The sequence below is a fragment of the Denticeps clupeoides genome, chromosome 2, assembly GCF_900700375.1.
Source record: "Denticeps clupeoides chromosome 2, fDenClu1.1, whole genome shotgun sequence".
NCBI lineage: Eukaryota > Metazoa > Chordata > Actinopteri > Clupeiformes > Denticipitidae > Denticeps > Denticeps clupeoides.
The window spans coordinates 237,775-251,988 of NC_041708.1; the positions used below are offsets into that span (position 1 = coordinate 237,775).

Sequence of the window (14,214 nt, forward strand, 5' to 3'; positions counted from 1 at the left end):
GTCCTTAGACATGTAATTTCATGTTGAAGTCTACCTATGATGACAATTATAGACCTCTCATCTTTTTAAGTGGGACATTTTGCACAATCGGTGGTACTTTGTCCCACCATATATATATATATATATTTCTCAGTCATATGCATATGTGACCAGGATGAATACTACTTCAAACGCAAGTGAAGAACATTTTATCTGCAGTCATATTAATTCATTTATTAATGTTGATTAAAAAGCATGTGATTGTTTAATACCAGGAACCCAATCAACAAACATGGTTCACAAAAGGAACAATAGATGGAACAATAGAGGGAATAAAAACTATTTAAGGTCTGGAGTAGATCCTTCAGCTCCAGTTCACCAGAACCGACACACACCAATCCCAGTTCACCCCCAACAGACCACAGAATTGGGCTTCATGTTTAAAATGTGTTTTTTAATTCTGTACACGTAATAAATGTAAATGACAGGCTATTCAGTGTTGATCACACATCAGGTCAGAATCCACTGTGTGCCAAATGAAGAAAAAAAAAAATTATTATTAATAATAACAATAATTATCTCCCTTGCAGAGTATAAATCAATCAACCAACCAACCAACCACCCCATTGCACAACGACGACAGAAGAGTCCCGATTCTGATTGGTTCGTCTGCCGTGAAGCCACCTGACCCAAACTGCACACAAACCTTCCAAACGAAAAACAAGGTGCAAAACAACAGACGGGGACGCTGAGGGTCACATGATCGCGAGAAAAAGGAAAGAAAAACAAAACAAATGGAATATGTTATGAAGGGCCGATATGGACAACAGCTCCCAAAATTCCGAGGTTTCGGCTGAGATGGAACCCCCAGCGGACCGCAGCCTCCCCGGTCCTGCATTAAAAGCTCCGCCTACGCCGCTCCTTAAATGGAGGATCGTTCATTGGGGCGTGTGTGAGAGAGGAGGCTGCTGGGATGGAGCGTTTAAGATGACGACAGATTAAAAATGAAACATTAGACATTTAAATTATGTATTTTTTTCCCCACTGAGGGCAGGTATATGCATAGCCTCTGTACGTGTGTGTGTGTGTGTGTACGAGTGTTTTTACACTCCTCATTTTTACTGAAACAGTTTTGAACAGACAGGGGCAACAGCAAACTTCAGACACACTCAGGTTCCATGTTAACTATTAGTCACATTTTCACACGCTCGGAAAAATTAATAATAACAACAACAACAACAACGACATCACTGAGACAATAACGAAGAAAAAGAGGAACAGAAAGAGAAATTAAGTGGGAGCAGAACAGGGTCAGTAAGGCCATATCTTGAAGGATTCAGAATGACAAACGATGAAGAAAGAAAAAAAATAAATCATCATCATAATCATCTCTGGATGGGGTAAAAAGAGCCGCTTTATTATTAATCTTCATACAAACGAGTCTTTAATTAAGACACTGTAAGGAATCTTTTCCCCATGCAGAGATGAGCGCTCAGTGCGAGTGTTTCTTGGCAAACACCCATACAATCAACACAAAGCATCTCACACACACACACACACACACTCAAATCTACGCTTGTGTGTACAGAGCAACAACAGTTAACAATAAGCTCCTCCCACTCCTACACACACCAGAACACTTTTCCGTCTCGTGCACACACACACACACACACACACACACACACACATACACACAATCCAGAAATGAAAGCCTGGCTTCCAGGCCAGGGGGGAAAGGTACCGCCCACTGACTCCTCCTTACTCCAGGGGGCGGGGTTATTTTAGCTGAGCAGGTGGGCCACAGTTTCGTGGAAAGGATTTTAAAGAGGAATCCCAGGGGAGTCGGGAGTTTCGGGTGGGTCGAGGGGCGGGGCTGGGTAGGGCGGGGCAGCGCCCCCCTAGCTGAGAAGCTGCCGGATCTCCTTGTGCATGTGACACAGGAAGTCCACGTAAGAGGCGCCACCACAGCCGTTCTTGTCCTCCACTAGGAAGTGCTTGAAGATGAGCTCCAGCTTGTCCTCCTGCTTGACCACCAGCAGCTGAGTGGAGGCGGGGTCAGAACATCAGTACGTGTTCAAAAGGTACTTTTCAGGTCCTACAGAAACCCTGGTGAACAGGCAGCATCTCACCTTCATGTATCGTGGCCGCTGGGTGCGGAACGACTCCACGATCCCGCGTAGTTTCTTTGAGTACGGATTATCCAGAACCGGCAAGGACGTCTGCGGGGGACCGGAAATGTAGAAGTCGCGCGGTCAGTGGAAGACCTGAACCTCAACTCATTTATGAAGCCAGAGCTTAAAAAAAATAAAATAAAAACAAGACTTCTCGTTGGTTCTCACCATGTTGGGATCGATCTGGCCGAAGGCAGGGACGCCAAACACATTCTGCAGAAGCTCCTGCTGGGCGTTGGCCCCCACCCACAGGAAGAGGTGGAGCCCCGTCTCCAGCAGGTACAGACCTCCTTTCGACAGGCGTTCCTCAGAGTCCCGTACGGCAACTGGGAGCGTGTCCGTCTCCACGTCCATCTTGTGCTGCACAAAAACAATCAATGATGAATAATTAAATACAAACGTCGCGAGCTTTCAGTACTCCACCACCCTTACAGTCAGTAGTTACAGGGACAGTCCCCCCCTGGAGACACTCAGGGTTAAGTGTCCTGCTCAGGGACACGATGGTAGTAAGTGGGGTTTGAACCTGGGTGTGTTACCCGCTAGGCTACTACCAGGCCCCTGGTACCCGATGGCCCGGTAGGTAGGAATCATACTGGGGTGACTTTACCAGCGGCAGCAGACGTGGGTAGAAGAAGACGTGGCTCTCGGCGACGTCCATGGCGCTGACTAGCTGCCTCAGGTAGGCGCGGTCATCCAGGGACGTGTCGGCTGCTGGGTGGAGGACGTCACTCTTCAGGACACAGTTGAGATAGACTGGGAGGAGCTTCATACACTCTGGCAAGATGAGCTGTGAGGAAGGAGCCGGACACCGTTATAAACGCCCACCGGCAGGCAGCAAAGGTCATAGGTCGCAAACGCACCACCACGGCCACATGAGCTGGTGAGAAGGTGTTTACCTGCCCGGCAGAAGAGGGACTGGCACAGTTCTTGCGATAACAGGCCAGGATCTGGGCGCACTGGTTCACCAGGCTGTCCCGCACCGTCTTCGTGGGGCTACTGAGCATGCTACGATACGCTACACACACACGTTTAAACTTGATCATTGCAGGGCCATGACATTTCCATCCAAACAGAGTTTAATCACCAGAAGCCAGCGTACATTGTGAAACGAATCACCTGGTAAAGGTAACAGGAAAAGCCCAGTGCATGCAGGGATTAATGTCCTGGCCCGGTGTCCCCTCTTTTTATTTCATTTGTCTCGTTTTGAACTTCAGCTCAGTGAAGCACTTTGAGCACCAACACGTTCTCAGTAAGGTCCCTTTCTTGTAGAATTGTGCTTCAGTTAAAGAACTTTACCAACCTGCTTAGCATAATCATCTACGAGTGAATATTGCGAATACGCAGAGCGATTTAAAAAGGAGAAACGAGACCCTGTAAAACATTCGGTGCATCTGAAACAAGGTCCACCGGGAGGAGGGTGTTGGACGCAGGTCCCGAAGTGGCGTTCCACTCACCGTACTTGGTGAAGAAGTTGATGATCGTGTCCGTCTCACAGTTGCGGTAGAGGTCGGCCAGCTGGGCGCAGCAGTTGACCGCCATGTTGTGGATGCGCAGGCGCCGCTGGCCGTTGCAGCTGGTGTACAAGACCGCACACTGCGGACACACACACACACACACAGGTCAGCTCGGCCCATATAATTATTAGGAAAACACACACACACACACACACCTGTATGAGCGCCCCCGTCTCCTCGCTGAGTTTGTCGTCATGTCGGAACTCCACGGTCACCGTCTTGTCACAGTCGAGTCCGGCCAGCTCCACGTCCGTGGTGTTGCTCATGTAGAACGAGCCGAAGAAGTCCGTGGCCCGAATGCCTGACGAGAAAACATCGGCGGCGTGACAATCCGCCCACGACCCCGCCCCCGGGCGACCGCCGCGACCGGCCGCTCACCCGTGCTCGTCCGGACCCTCATGACGGCATCGAAGCCCATCTGCTTCTGAACGTCTCGCCGCAGGTCGTTGAGGAAGCGCTCCTGATCGGTCTGCGCCTGAAGGAGACCAGCCAGAGCGATTCGCGTACGTCTTGGCACTACCGTACCGCCACAGCGGTGGTAAAAGCCGTCCCCTCACCTGGAAATATCTGTATTTGTAGACGGAGCCGCCGGTGGAGACCGGGACCACGGCCAGCGTTGCCACGTCCACGTACTGGTTGGGGAAGAGGAAGAGGTCCACGCAACAGCCCTGTGCCACGCACTCCTTGGCCAGGTTGCCATAGAAGCTGACCTGCGGCTGGAACAGGGACTGGAGGAGGAGCGATAAAGATCAGGTCCCCACCGCACCAGTCAACACGGGGACGGAGACGGGGCTGATGGGACGCCGTACCTTTTCTTTGTCGGTCCCAACAAGCTTTTTGTCCTCGCGATTCTTCAGTTTCCCAGGAGCCTCGGCAATAGGCAGAGAGGTGTGGAAGATGAAGAGCTTCCCTGCACAGTCTGCAGCCTAAATACACAAAATATATCCAGAACATAACGTTTAAAGTGAAGTGATTGTCACCTGTGATACACAGCAGCACAGCACACAGTGACACAGTGAAATTTGTCCTCTGCATTTAACCATCACCCCGAGTGGGCAGTGGGCACCATGACAGGCGTCCGGGGAGCAGTGTGTGGGGACGGTGCTTTGCTCGGTGGTACTTTGGCGAATCGGGATTCGAACCGGCAACCATCTGATTACGGGGCCGCTTCCTTAACCGCTAGGCCACCGCTGACCCTATATGGTGTTTCCTAGAAGGCCGAGCAGTTACACAATATTTACCTTCAGAGCGTCCAGGCCGGCCTGAATAACTGGCGCAAACACCGTCTCCGTCTCCCGCGTGTCGGCAAACATCTCCGGGATCTTGTCCAGCAAACTGCAAGGGGCGTCGGCAGAGCAGAGGCGTGAGAGGGCGGAAACCCGGGCGCCCGGGCCGCCGGTCGCTCAGACGGGCGGTTACCTTTCGATCACCACTCGCGACTCGGACACGCTGACGAGGAAGCCGTCCAGCAGCGGCACGAACATGTCGGCCACGTCCGACACCACCATCATCTGCGGCTGCGCCAGCGTGGACTTCACGTTGTAGAAGTGAAGCACTTTGTTGTAGGTGACGAAGCCCACGCGAACGTTGGACTCCACCTCAGGATTCTCCCTGGTAGTAACAAGGCCATGTTGAGCGTTATAATAAAAAAAACGTGCTTCCTGGAACCTTTAAACAACGTTAAACGGAACATTTACACAACGTTTAAACATGTACAACAAAGACGACAGAAAGGTCATAATACTGATTTCCTTGGTAAAGCCCATCTAAGGTCTACATCGGCAGAAGTGACTTCACGTGAAGGAGGCTGGTAGTAGCCTAGTGGTAACACACTCGACTATGAACCAGAAGTCCCAGGTTCAAATCCCGCTTACTACCATCGTGTCCCTGAGCAGGACACTAAACCCTGAGTGTCTCCAGGGGGGGGGACTGTCCCTGTAACTACTGACTATACGGCTGGTAGTAGCCTAGCGGGTAACACACTCGACTATGAACCAGAAGACCCGGGTTCAAACCCCACTTACTACCATCGTGTCCCTGAGCAGGACACTTAACCCTGAGTGTCTCCAGGGGGGGACTGTCCCTGTAAATACTGACTAAGTCGCTCTGGATAAGGACGTCTGGTACATGCTGTAAATGTAAAATTTTTTACCACTTTTTGCGGTAAACACGCGGCAATCCGCACGACGGCTGCATCACGACATACCTGGGCAGGTAGTCCAGCAGGGTCTTCAGCTCCTGGCACACGATTCCCACCATGCCGCTCTTCACCGCGTTGTACGACACATCGATCAGGAAGATGAAGGCGGGGGGCTGCGGGACCTTGTTGTTCTGTAAGGGCGGGGACGCCTCAGAGTTAACGAAGCGGCGGACCACGCCTCCACGCGGTAGCGGCGGACCACGCCTCCACGCGGTAGCGGCGGACCACGCCTCCACGCGGTAGCGGCGGACCACGCCTCCACGCGGTAGCGGCGGACCACGCCTCCACGCGGTAGCGGCGGACCACGCCTCCACGCGGTAGCGGCGGACCACGCCTCCACGCGGTAGCGGCGGACCACGCCTCCACGCAGTAGCGGCGGACCACGCCTCCACGCAGTAGCGGCGGACCACGCCTCCACGCCCGGCTCCTCACCTTACAGTAGTCCACCGTGGCCAGGAACTCGTAGCTGCCGAGCGACAGCTCCGGCCGCTCGTAGCAGTCCACCCGCTTCCCCGTGTGGTCCAGATGCTGGAAGTAATGGGGAGGCACTGCGGGGGGGCGGAGAGAGAGGCCACAAGGTCACATTCGGCCCCGGACGTTCTACCAACCAGGACACGGCGCCGCGGCGGCTCCACCCACCCTCGGTGACGCAGCTGCAGAAGGCGCACTGGAAGCGGCGGCCGCCCTCGATGAACTGCATGTAGGGACACATGTAGGCCTTGCAGCGGTTGCAGCGGATCGGGCCGCTCTCGCCGTGGTCCACGAGGTACGGCGGCGCCTGGCATCACAACGCAAACCTTGTTTTTGCCGTCTGAAGGGACACGTCGGCTACGGACGTTGTGAAGGGGGCGGGTTCTCACCTCGTCCGCCGGCAGCGTCGCCAGCGGCTTGATGACGGCGGCCAGGGGCACCTGGGACTGCTTGGCCATGTCGGAGGTGCAGGGCATGTTGTAGGCCGTGCAGCGGACGAAGTGAGGACTGGCGTTCCCTGGGCGCCGAGGAGCGGAATTACAAAAAAAAAACAATCCATCAGAACGTACGGACGCGAATGACGGCGTTCCCGCGGCGGCGGTGGCGGCTACCAACCGGTGGGATCCCAGTACCGAAGTTCATGGCAATCAGCTTCAAGAAATCAATGGTCCCTCACCTTGATCTCTGACCTGGAAGTTGGTTGTGACCAGGGGAGGGGCCTGACCTCTGACCCCTGTGGTGAAGGGCTCACCGCTCTTGTTTGCCTTGTCATCTTCAATCACCTGGATCTAAAAAAAAAAAAAAATGAAACAAAAAGAAATGACACGCCCACCCGACACGGCTGGACTTTGGCAGCTGTGCCATGCAAGATCTGGTCCGTCTACGGCCGCAGCACTACTGACAGTCGCGGTGGGTGGGGCCTCTAGCCGGCTCCGCCTTTAACAGATCAGGGTTGAAGGGCTGAGATGATTGCGAGAGGCTACAGAAGGTGGACTAAAGCAGGGTTCCCACTCGCGTCAGCAGAGCAGAGCGCCGCCCGCTGAGAACCTGAGCCGGGAGACGGGAGCGAAGGCTTGACCTGCTGCAGCGCGCGTCTCCATAGTCACAATATACAGACATGCATCATCTGGCAAGGAGTTGAGGAACGCCGGGCGACTGCGGGGAACCGTGCTCCGTAAGGCAGAACGTTGCGGAACTGTGCAGAGGAAATGGAGGTGGAGGAACATCAAGCAGATGGCCATCATTCACCATGCAACAGAAACCCAGCATGCAGGACGTGTGTGTGTGTGTGTGTGTGTGTGTGTGTCGGGGTCAGTCAGACTGAGAGAAAGAGCAGAGGATGAAAAATGAGAGAAAAATCAATATACAGGTGTGTGAGTTGGGGGGGGGGGGGTCTTCAGAGAAGGGCGCACTGCCACACCCACTGCCACAGCCAATCACAGAGCTTCTCAAAAACCCTACACACCATTAAATTTAATTAACTGCATCACGACTCGTAACGTAATACCGGACACCCCAAGTTCTGTTTATGAATATAGAAAACATACAAAAGCGCGTTGGTTTTGGAAATTAAAATAATCAATTCTGTTACTTGGAACCACGCATGAAAAAAACTATTTGTGTGAATTAATTTAATTAGTTGCTAACTAACAGTTGTAAAAAGCGGCGGTCCTGGCGCGGTGGGCGGGTCAGTGCACCCCTCGCGCGGTGGGATGGGTGTTAGTGCAGCACACGGTGGAGCTCATTCACTCGCCACTTACTGGGCTGGGAATAGCGTCGGGGTCTATTCTATGCCTCGTTTTCTGCACGGGCGGAATGTCAGACGCCGGCTTTTTAGAGCAAACCGATTAAGTCCAGCGAATAAATAAAAAAAAAAAAAATAAAAAAAAAAAAATAAAAAAAAATAAATAAAAAAAAGAGGAGGAGAGAAGAATAGAGAAGGTGAACGAGTAACCATGGTTACCTCCGCTTGTTGCAGGCTAACAAAAAACAAAGCAAGATCAGTCACAGGTCTTTCAGCATTATCTCAGAACCAGGCGAGTTTAACGCGGCGGGGCATGCAGATATGGGCGTGGCCTGACCGGACGCCAGCGTAGAGCATGCACGTCAGACTGGACACAACGCACGACAAACGCAGAGCGGGTGACGGGAATTCTGAGACTCATCCTGCAACTAAACAATTGTAAATGTTCCAAGATGAATGTGGCGTGAATTAACTACAAATATTAATGAGATTTTTGTGTCGTAGTATTTGTTCAGAATGGCAATAATCCAGAGTGAGCGATTACTATAACTGGCATTCATGTGCATTGTGCAATGTTGTTTTTTCCAACATACTGGACTAGGGATGGCGTCGGGGTCCAGCCGTTTCTGAGCAGCCGGGGCCGGAGCGGGGGGCGGGGGCGGGCCTCCGTAATTCTGCTGATATGCCGCTGGGTAGCCCTGCGGAGGACCCCTCATCTGCCCAAAAGCACCTTGGGGGAAAAAAATAAAGAATATTTGTGTAAAGTAATTTTTAAAAAAGCACCGCTATTGGAATGATGGGTGTGGTCTCTGCTGTTGAACGAACCATTCTGCTGCGGTGGGTACCCCTGCATGCCAGGCTGGGGCGGCGGTCCTGTTGGTGGCATGCCCCCCGGCTGCGCGGGCCCTAGTGACACATGGTTGGCCTGGGACATGGACTGGTGGTGGAGCTGGGTCACCGGCATGCCAGCAGGACTGGGCGGAGCACCCGGTTGCGGCGGGAAGCCAGCGGGGGGAGGGGCTGCGTGGAACGGAGAGGGCTGGGACACTGGCGGCTGATGAGGCACGGGTCCCGGATACTGCTGGGAAGGGGCGGAGGCGGGAGGAGGCGCTGGTCCTCCAGGGAAGCCTGAAGATGGCTGAGAGGGCGGAGCATTGGGGAACCCTGACTGGGCCTGGGGGGGAGGGGCTCCGTAGGAAAGCTGGGGCCCGGTGGGAGGCCGGGAGGGTGGAAGTGCTCCAGGGAAGGCCTGCTGGGGCTGTGAGACGGGCGGAGCTGCAGAGTAGGGTGGAGGTGGGGCAGAGTTGGGGAAGGTCTGCTGGGTGAGAGGTGGGGCCCCGTAGTAAGACTGGGGACCCCCGTGGGCGGTCCGGTCAGCAGGAGGAAGATGGGTGGAGGCTGGTGGAAATGATGGAGGGACAGTGGAGGTGTAGGCAGCTGAAACCGGAGGCACACCTGAAAAACATTGGGAATAGAATAAATATTCAAACCCTATAGAGAGACTCATATTTTAATAAAGCCAGATCTCTAATAAAAGCCCGCTTCTTATAAGAGTTAAAACTCAATTAAAATGACTTTAATAAAGAATCCACTTTTATGTATTCATTCATGAAATATTGACTCCGTGTAAGTTAGCCATGAATATAATGGGAAATAAAAACCACGAGCATTATATTTCGTTAATTAAATCTGTCAATCATTAAATCTGTTATTGGATGTTTTACAGTTTTTTGTTTTTTTACCATAACCAGGAGCAGCAGTTGTCGGCAGGGCGGCTCCAACCTGCATCCCCGCCATCTGATTGGTCACCTGCTGCACGCTTGTGGGCGGCGCCCCGAACTGCTGGCTGTAGGTGGCCTGGGTGCCGGAGAGGTTCACCGCCGCAGGGGTATACGTCTGGGACACGGGCGGCCTGGGGTCAACACACCCCACAAAACGCATGAACACGCAACACAACCCCACGTGATACGTCAGGGGACGCGATGGGTCGAATGAAAGTGACGTGATTGTCATTGTGATACACAGCAGCACAGCACACGGTGCACACAGTGAAATGTGTCCTCTGCATTTAACCCATTAGCAGTGGCCTGGCAGTTAGGGAAGGGGACTCAAATCCCCTTGATGAAGGTCCCGTCCCCACACACTGCTCCCCAGGCACATGTCATGGTGCCCACTGCTCACCAAGGGTGACGGTTAAATACAGAGGACACGTTTCACCAGGTGCTGTGCTGCACAACAGTCCATAACAAGTAGATTTTAATGCATGCTGAAGATTCACCGCATCGTTTCGTATTCTACACAAAGATACTGACCTCTGCAGAGCAGCGGCGCCCGGGGGCGGCCCGTTCTGGGCGTCACTTTGTTTGTAGTGGCCGTAGACCTGAGGGGCAGGAGCCGAGGGCGTCCCGGAAGTGGGGGGTCCTCGCATCAGGCCTGTGAGATCAGTTTGTGATTTAATGCCGCGTACCTCCAAAATAAATAAACTTCTTTTTATTGTGGTCTTTAGAAAGCCGTGCCATGATGAGAAGTGCACCGAATAGTCAAGGACACACAACTACAGTCCCCGCCTCCCAAACACTACCAACCAATGAGACGAGGGGAGGGGTGATGAACGCCTAGTTGGCGGAATTAAACCAGTTACCTAAGTCAAGAGCAGAGGAAGAGGAGGAGGAGGACAGGTCAGATGCTACGTTTGCTGCAAGAGCCTTAGAGGGAAGGCTTGAGAAAGGAGAGCATCCTGAAATACAAGAAAAGAGAGACAGGAGAAGAGAGGACAGAGCTGAGGGGGGACGGACGAACTCGCGAAACGAGCCACACACAGAAAGGGGTGGTTCCCAGTCCAGACCAATCAGAACAGAGCTGCCGTCTGATAGGATTCCACTTCAGCCGCTGCAAAAATGGCCAATAATAAAGCGACTTTTCAGCCTCGTTTAAATTTGACCCAATGCTGCAAAATAAACAGGGTTCAAAATGGGACGTTTAGAGACTAAATTGTGATTCTTGACTTCATGCCAATTTCAAAATGACAGAAGCTGGAGTGTTGATATAATTATGGTGCTAAATGATGCCCAAATGTAAATGATTATTTAAAATGACATTTAATAGCAGAGTGACCCCCCCATGTGACCATGGTCCAGTTTTACCTTGTCCCGTTGGCCCCGGCCCGTTGTAGGGCTCGTACTGCGCTGCTGCGTAACCGCCGGTGCCGTGCTGGCCCCCGTACCCCGGCTGAGGGTAGCCCTGGTACCCAGGCTGGGGCTGCCCGTAGGCCATTTGAGGTTGCTGGTTGACATTCATTCTCAGTTCATCACTAAACCTAAAAAAAAATTAAAAATAAAAAAAATGAATCTCCTGGTCGGTGGAGCGGGCGTCCTGATGAAAGTTGAGCGGAACGTTTCACAATAATTGACAGACCACGCCCAAGGGCAGGACTCCGGAGTGCAACCTAGAACATAATGGAGACAGTGAAGGGACTCTGATTGGCCGATATTCCTGTACGTTTGAGAGAGGGGAGTGGCCTGGACCAGTCAGATGGACAGCGTGCACGTAGCCAGTTGGACCCGAGCGTGAAAACTACGGCTTTTTATGTCGGGCTCTACGGATTGTAAACCAACACGACCGTACCCAACATGCTTCTTTTAAAACATTTTTATTTATTTTTTTAAATGTAATCTTTCATGGGGAAAGATTTTCACCTGTGATACACAGCAGCACAGCACACGGTGCACACAGTGAAATTTGGTGAGCAGTGGGCGGCCATGACAGGCGCCCGGGGAGCAGCGTGTGGGGACGGGACCTTCATCAGGGGCACCTTGGCGGATCGGGATTCGAACCGGCAACCTCCTGTTTACGGCTAGGCCACCGCTGCCCCTGTAGGATGCGGCCCCGTAATCAGAAGGTTGCCGGTTCGAATCCCGATCCACCAAAGTGCCACCGAGGTCTTGTGCCCACATTCTGCTCCCCGGGTGCCTGTCATGGCCGCCCACTGCTAAGGATGATGGTTAAATACAGAGGACACGTTTCACCATGACACCGTGTGCTGTGCTGCAGTGTTTCAGTTCACTTTCGCTATAAATTTGGCCAAAGAGAGAGATTTTGATCATACGGCCTTCCGCAGAAATATCCACGACGCGTTATTTTTGGGAAATGGACGACTGCACAGAGCGCACGGAGAAGCAGCTTGTAAAAAATGGCGATGGTCTGACCGGAGTCAAGCGAGCAGCGAGTTCTGTGTTCGACAGACATTCACAGATCTTTGCCGCATTTCCTCCTACTCGTTAAACAAAAACCCAGAAGACCCACTTTCACAGACCAATCACTGCAGCCGATAAAATGCTAAAATAGTAAAGCTGCTCTTCAAAATAAAAGCCCCCATCTAACCCTGTTATATAGATCTTCCGCAAGTGTGAAAGCGTATGATGGACTTACACGCGTAATTTAACCCAAAGCTGAAAGGCGCAATATTCGTGTACGTTAATTAATTCCCCGTCTTTCCTTTGGAACTTTTATTTTGAAACGCCGCATACAGTCATGATGCCATTCAGAAACTGTACATTTAAGTTTAAAACAGACAAAATTATACACAGTCTACGGCTGAATTTACATCGCAGTATGAATATTATGCCATATGACGCAGCCCTGCCTCCGACTTTGCAACCAGAACGTAGCCGGCATCGGCCAGCCTCAGCATCCGTTTTAGTGCTAATGGAACCGCATCAGCGGACCGCTCGTTTACCAGCGTAAACCGACAGAAACTAGACGCCGAACGAGCCCAGTACATCCGTAAAACGTGTACCATGCAGCACATCAGGTTCAAGGCCTTAAAACACTCACACTTTCAGCTCAGTCAAGCACTTTAAGCACCAACACGTTCTCAGTAAGTTACCTTTCTTCTCGCAAAATTGCACCTAAAAACCTCAACTCAAACATAAAAAAAGTTAGGCGCACTAGTGCAAAAAAATTAGTCTAGAGCTCTGAAGGGTGTCATTCCAAAAACTTATCACCCAACAACATATGCAACTATTACGAAGTACGCAAACGAAGCGAGTTGCGGCGTGTCCATCCGTCCCCGGAGTTAAGGAGATGGACCAGATCCATCGGCCTTTGGAGTGAGTTTACCACGGCTGGGTGTGACCAGCGTGACCCCGACCCGGATGAACCGGTTTTCCCGGTGAACGGACTGGTATCCGGATTCCGCGGCCTCCACTCGGTCCCTGGCAGAGTGGGAGGAGGAGTCGTGATGCCACCAGGATCGTAGAGAGCAGACCCAGCCTGAGAACTTCTACTCCTGTTGTGACTCAGGAAACACACACTAACACACACACTCGCACCCACACAAACAACAGAAACCGAGCGACGAGTGAAACCGATCCTGTTCAATTATTAAAGGGCACCAGTGAGCCGAGAAAGATCACGGCCGGGGGACCCAGACGCGGGACCCTTCCAGGCTTCACCGCCGCCCTCCGGGCAGAAGCGGTCTAGTTCCGCGCTGTTAGCACGTAAAAAGTGCCGGACCGGCAGGAGGGATTACACGGGACACTTTAAGCGGGCTGAACCGCCACGGAGACGCTTTCGGCGGCCGAATCGGGCCTAGTCAGGAAGCGGAGCCTGCTAGCCCGGTAAACCGCTCCGAACGACCTCCGTTCCGCCGTATCGGAGGGGAAAACGTCCCGCCCCCGGCCAGGGATAATCTGGATTAATGAAAAAATTCCAGATGTCTTTCCCCGGGATGTGACGGCCGGAGCGGGCTAGCGTCCCGGCTAGCGCTAGCAGGCCGGCGTCGACACTCACCGCCCGTGGGGGGAATAGAAGCGGCTCCTCCGCCTGTCCGGCCGACCTCCGGGAGCCGCGGCGGGTCTGTCGTCGAGCGGGTCCCGCAGCGGCGACGCCGGGAGACGCGATGTGTATCAGGCCGGCGAGCGGCGACTCTTCCCCGCAGTAATCCCGTCCTCGGAAGCGGCGCAGCGAGCGTGTGCCACGTCCACTTCCGGTCACGTGGCGCCAGGGCCGGAAATACACTGTAAAAATCCAATGCAGTTTGTATTTATACCACAGTAATATTTATATATCATGTGACTTCTGTTTTATGTAATTGTTATTTTTAAGTCTGTCTTCGACTACATGGCTCACACTGAG

At 52.7% G+C, this 14,214-nt stretch overlaps 1 protein-coding gene across 3 annotated transcripts; it reads right to left on the bottom strand.

The window, feature by feature from the left end:
• Nucleotides 1-412: 412 nt before the first annotated feature.
• On the bottom strand, nt 413-14,073 carry sec24c (SEC24 homolog C, COPII coat complex component). 3 transcript variants are annotated; one of them, XM_028970655.1, is made up of 25 exons: nt 13,870-14,073; nt 11,223-11,395; nt 10,721-10,816; nt 10,392-10,512; nt 9,822-9,991; nt 8,905-9,534; nt 8,673-8,809; nt 8,096-8,164; nt 7,012-7,123; nt 6,725-6,852; nt 6,504-6,642; nt 6,297-6,412; nt 5,871-5,995; nt 5,084-5,275; nt 4,906-4,999; nt 4,474-4,590; nt 4,222-4,392; nt 4,043-4,139; nt 3,820-3,965; nt 3,605-3,743; nt 3,047-3,165; nt 2,758-2,937; nt 2,319-2,510; nt 2,109-2,198; nt 413-2,018 (listed from the first exon to the last, which is right to left on the bottom strand). In XM_028970655.1, the coding sequence occupies exons 2-25, from the start codon at nt 11,374-11,376 to the stop codon at nt 1,878-1,880; spliced, it is 3,675 nt and encodes a 1,224-aa protein (XP_028826488.1). In that variant the 5' UTR covers nt 11,377-11,395; nt 13,870-14,073; the 3' UTR covers nt 413-1,877. The 3 variants fall into 3 exon arrangements, with proteins under 3 accessions (XP_028826488.1, XP_028826490.1, XP_028826489.1); XM_028970657.1 differs by lacking the exon at nt 10,721-10,816; XM_028970656.1 differs by lacking the exon at nt 8,096-8,164.
• Nucleotides 14,074-14,214: the final 141 nt, after the last annotated feature.